This window comes from Apaloderma vittatum, unplaced genomic scaffold (genome assembly GCF_000703405.1).
Source record: "Apaloderma vittatum isolate BGI_N311 unplaced genomic scaffold, ASM70340v1 scaffold8933, whole genome shotgun sequence".
Lineage (NCBI taxonomy): Eukaryota > Metazoa > Chordata > Aves > Trogoniformes > Trogonidae > Apaloderma > Apaloderma vittatum.
Genome location: NW_009706384.1, coordinates 10,877 through 16,178, shown reverse-complemented (window position 1 = coordinate 16,178; position 5,302 = coordinate 10,877). Strand labels below are relative to the sequence as shown.

General features: G+C 50.8%; 1 protein-coding gene across 1 annotated transcript in view; it reads right to left on the bottom strand.

The window, feature by feature from the left end:
* Positions 1–3,259: 3,259 nt before the first annotated feature.
* Positions 3,260–5,302, bottom strand: part of RAB3IL1 (RAB3A interacting protein (rabin3)-like 1) — a gene marked incomplete at its 5' end in the record, with an annotated part of 9,528 nt that continues 7,485 nt past the window's right edge. Inside the window, 3 exons of the mRNA XM_009865769.1 lie at positions 3,260–3,342; positions 3,771–3,837; positions 4,848–4,947. Of these exons, the coding sequence (XP_009864071.1) occupies positions 3,260–3,342; positions 3,771–3,837; positions 4,848–4,947 (250 nt within the window). The remainder of the gene's footprint in view (positions 3,343–3,770; positions 3,838–4,847; positions 4,948–5,302) is intronic.

Genomic DNA, 5,302 nt, shown 5'->3' with positions numbered 1-5,302 from the left:
AGGTAGCAACAAATGTCCAGAGAAAGAAGAGAGAGGTTACTCTCCCCTTGCTAAGAACAAAGATTTTTGTATTGCCTTTTTTTGACACAGACCATGTAGGACCTTAATAAAATAATAAATAAATTAAATTCTATTCCTTTCCGGAGGCAGCTTTCCATTCAAAAGCTGTAGCAGGACAGCTCAGGAGCCAAAAAGCCCAGAGCAACTTCAGTTGCCTGAGCACAGCGAGCAGCCCACTCCGGACCCATCAGGGAAGGAGCTTTGAGTTTGGCAGGAGGAGGACAGCACTTCTATTTACTCCATCTTATCTGCTGTTGCCCCTGGCAGCTGCCTGCCACCTCCTCCTCGCAGTCCCCATCCATCCATAAAATCGTTGAATGGTTTGGGTTGGAAGGGACCTTAAAGATCATCTAGTGCCAACCCCTTGCCATGGGCAGAGACACCTCCTGCTAGACCAGGATGCTCAAAGCCTCATCCAGCCTGGCCTTGAACACTTCCAGGGATGAGGACTCCACAAGTGCTCCGGAGAACCCATTCCAGTTTCCCATCCATCCATCCATCCATCCATCCATCCATCTTTGTTCTGGCTCTGCCAGCAGCAACCCCAGCTCCCACCCCTGCTCTACTCCAGCACCAGCAACAAGAGCGCAAGCGGGATGGGCAGACGTCACCACCCCAGTGGCAAGCGAAGCACGGAACACAGCATCAGCCAAACTGGATTTTTCTCTTGGCCACAAAGCACTCGCACCCCGACCAACCCAACCCCAGAAGGGCAACCAGGCCTTTACAGAGGTTATAGCAAATGTTTATTGTCCTTTAATAAAGAGCAGGGTGCAACCATCCTGCTGTTAACGGAGTGACTTCGTATTAGTTTACAAAATTGCTCTCTCTGCTTTGTTTTAAATGCAAGACCACCTTATACAACGCATTTGTCTAATTGCTTTCATCTCAAAGTGCTTTATACAAAGTGACACTGGGGTAAATCCCACAAACCAAAACCTCTCCTACACAGAGAGATCATCTCATTCCCAGCGCTGCGACGCAGCCACGGCTGTTGTGCAACGTAGCAGCTAATGGCACAGGATGACAAGTAGATGTCAAAAAAAGTTGGGGGGAACAGATACAAGGAGAAACTGCCAGGGATAGAATCCACCCGAGTTGAAATCTGCAGCCGGGAAAAAGACGTTTCTGTTTTCCCTTCTTGAAAAACTGATGTCAAATTACCCCAAGTCACCAGACCCCACCAAAATGCAGGTTTACCACTAGCTCAAGACCCAGCCAGACGCTTACTCAAGGATGTATTTTCCAAGCTTTTACTCCCCACTAGAAACACATTCCTTTGGTGAAGAGCAGCAGACGCACGCCCTCACTAGGGCGAGCAGCAGCAGTTGGGGCACTCAGCTGTGGGAAGCAAAGAGCAGAACCAGGGCGTTACCAACCCGGACACGCAGGTCACAGCCCATTCGGAGCCGCGGGAGGTGGATTCAAAGCTCGTACGAATTGTCAGGAAGGTGTTCTCCCAGCTTTGGGGATGACGACTCACGTTTCATGGAGCTACTAACCCTTGGCAAACAATACCATGTGCCACGACAGGATAAGGAGGAGCGAGGAGCCACGCAGCGTGCTCAGTGGCCGGGAAGCGCATGCTCATAGGGGTCTTCTGCAGAAGGTTCTCAGGTCTGTTGTGAAGTTGTCCTTTACTGGGTTCCAAATTACAAACTTTTGTCCTTCCCATCTATGCCTCCTTCCCCCAGACAAAACCACAGCAGCTCAGTTAGTCTTCTTGCACTAAGATCCAGAGTTTCCTGCTGTAGCCTCTCCCAGGAGAGGGTGAAACTTAGTGGAGCCGAGGATGGCGATCTGGTTCTGGGCACCAGCTTGCTCAGATGGGAGTTACGACGATGGCAGAGGGACAGGACAACATGCCAGTGAAAAGTGCAGATGCGCCACATGAGATGAAACCTCTAGGGTGGGTGGTGGCTGAGCAGTCACTGAAAAAAAGGCTAAATTGGCTACAAAACACTGTCACGGCTTTAACACAGTTCTGTACGGACAAGCTTGGGCCTGAGCTCAAGCTCCAGCAAACCTCTGTTCTCCAACGGCTTCAGTGACATCCTTCCCCGCACCCAGAGCCCTCCCGTGCACACAAATCTGCCTCAGATCTCCTCTTTGGGGAAGTCAGCCCAGGAGAGGCTGGGTTTCCCAGTGGACATGCATCTCCAGGTCTGATGTAATGCTTGGGGAGGAAACCTCTGGCCTCAAGACCGCCCAGCCTGGATGTGCTCCTTCTGGAGACAGAGAACCCAGCCTGTGACCACGGTTTCTACCTCAGCAAGGAGGCCAGTGCTGCCCAAAGCTACCCTGAGAGCAGGAACAGCTCAAAGGCATCTCTCTGGGAGTGAGGTTTGCGCCTAAGAGCACCACGGGGGACTTGTGCACCAAGGATTGTCACCGTCCATCAAGGTCTGGATCTGTCTGCGACAACTGCAGCAGATTTTCTAGACCAGCAGAACACATCCTGCACCGAGGCCAGCTGCGAGGTGTGTTTTCCCTGCTCGCTTTCTTCTGCCCAAGGCCGCAAGCGCACAGCTCCAGCCGTTCCCCCAGCCTGGATTAGCCAGCGCCAAATCGCAAAGCTCCAAACAGAAACAAATCCCTCTTTGTGACTCAGTTGGCAGAAAGCTTCTCTTGCGGGCTCCTTTAAAAGGAGCGAGGAAGAACTCGTGGCTCTCCTCCGTATGATTATCGTGTGCTGAGAGCCTTTACAGGAACTCGAGGGGAGTAGGTGGTGAGCGGGACCGAGGTGTACAGCCAGGCACCCCGAAGAACGTGTGTAACAGACAGACAGACAGCCAGCATCTGTCCTGAAAGGTTTGCTTACAAAGGTCCAGGACTCCTGCCCTGCACAGGGCTGGCCTTGGATTATGCCAAGCAGACTGCATATAAAAACAAAAAGTTAGTTTTTTTTTTTTAAAAAAAGGATATACACTGCATGTAGGAGACTCCACAGAGGACAGTCTACAGACAGGCACCCCGAAACAGCCAGGGCCAGCCCAGCTGCATTCCAGTCACAGTTAGAGAAGTGGGACAGCTGAGGGTACAACTTGTGCTTCTCGCTTCTTCGTCAGCTTCAGGCAGAGGGAGGGTGAGGACAGAGTAAGGCCGGCTGCAGGAGAGGCACCCCGCTCAGCTCTTCAGCCAGCTGGGTGGGACAAGCCCTTGGTACAGGAGCAGTTTCCTTCCATGCTCAGGCCTCTGCTCACATCTCACTGGGATAAAATCCAAGTTTGGCAAGAGACATCTCCCTCCGGAGCCGCATCACCTCCCAGTACATCAGCTCCACTGCAAGACAAAATGGGTGTGGGGGAGAGAAGGAGGGGGAAAAAAAAGAACCAAAACCCACTAAAAATCAGTAAGCAAGGCACAGCTGGACATCACCTCACACTCCGCTCTGCTCTCAGTGCAGCCCAGCCAGGCTCAGCCCCAAAGCCGGGGAAGCAGACACGCTCAAGGGTCCAGCAGGACAAGCCCATCACGTCACCCCTCACCAGCTCCACCCCAGGGCAAAGCTCCCAAACAGCTGATGAGCAAGGAACAGGTGCATCTATCCCTCCTGCTCACGCCTCTCTTTGCAATTTAACTGTTCCTCAAAGACATGGGGGAGTTCAGGGGACCCCGAGACGGCCCCGTTCCTGTCACACCTCTTAATTCCTCCCCATGTCCCACAGACAGCACCCGCCACCGCAGAGCCAGCTACCGTCCCCTCTTACCGTCCTGCCTCACCAAGCCCTGCTGGATATAGCGAATGTAGGTGAAAAAGTTGCACACCGCTGTGATCTGAGGACAAGAGAGAGAAAAAGGAGTCAGCTACAGAAATGCTTTGCCTGTCAAGAGGCTAGCACAGCAGCCAGCAGGAGAGCTCCTGGTGCTCAGCACCCAAGAAACAACACCACACAGCACCAGATGGAAAGAGAGAGGAACAAAGTCGGTTAAAAAACCAAGTAAATTTTAAAAATATCAATATTCCAGACATCTGCAATCCCATCCTAAGATATTACACGATCCCTGAGACATTGTGGAAAAGCTTCTATCTACGGCAGATTTGAGACATAAGTGATCACCACTTCACGAGGCAGCCAAACCTGTGATCTTCCTTCAAAGAGCAGTGTTCTCTGACTGAATGAAAACTTTTGGAGTTAAAGGTTTGTGCAGAAAGCGTGTGTGCAGGGAGGTGAGGGTGTTCGTGCCATGTTAGAGAACTGTGGTGTAAGTGACAAAAATTAGTCACCTTAAGTCCATGCACGAAACCAGCTTTTTATCTCAGAAAGTCACATGTTGCAGGATCAGCTCTTCTGGTTATGGAACTCAGGAAAGAATAAACTCCTGAAGTGCTCCATTGAATCAGAGCCCCAACAGCAACATTAACAAATCATTCACCTTCTCCCTTCCCTCCAAAGAAAGGACGGCTTGTTCTCATAACCAAGTCACTGATCTGCACTGGAACAGCAACATGAGCCAGCATTTAAAGAGCAGAGAATTACTGTGTTTAACAAAGGAGAATTAAAAAAATCATAATAAAGCAAAACAATCAAAGCCTTGTATTGAATCAAACCACGGAAAGCGAACACATCGAAGTTGCCTGAAGGAACGTAAGGCAGAGCACCAGGGCACGAGGCAGGGCTGGAGATCCACGTTCTAGTCATTGAGCAGGAGTCACCTCGACTTCAGGACCAAATCAAGCCCCACAGGTCTCTGCCAGCTTGAGGGCTCACCCAAGAACTCCTCTGTTCCCAGGGCTCAGAACAATTCTGGAAGGTCAAGGCAAGCTGAGAAGGTGGAAGACTCACCCTGGCCCTGCAGGATGGTGAAATGTAGTAGTAACTGCCAGAATCCCCCAGCATGATGCGGTGCTTGCAGGTCCTGGGAAGGCCGCTCAGGGCACATTTCCTGCAGACAAAGAAAAAACACTTCAGCCTCCAGCAACCAAGGAGCACAGCGATTCAATAACCTCGAGACTATCTAACCTTTAAAAGGTTTAATTAAACCTTTTCAGGAAATCAAATCACTCGCAGTAAAACTCAGTTTCAGAAGAGTTAAAAGTGGGAGCTCAAAAGCCAGACCTGTGTCAGCACAAAGAAGAAAAAGTCTGGGCTGACAAAAGCCTTTTGCTCCTAGGAAGATTCCTAGAAAGATTCTAGACTCCTCAATCTGAGGTAGGGTTTAGACAAGTAGGTCTGTAGGTCCCAGCTTGGGGAGGGACCCCAGCTTTCTCCTCTCTGGTCCACAGCATGTCTCAAGTTGC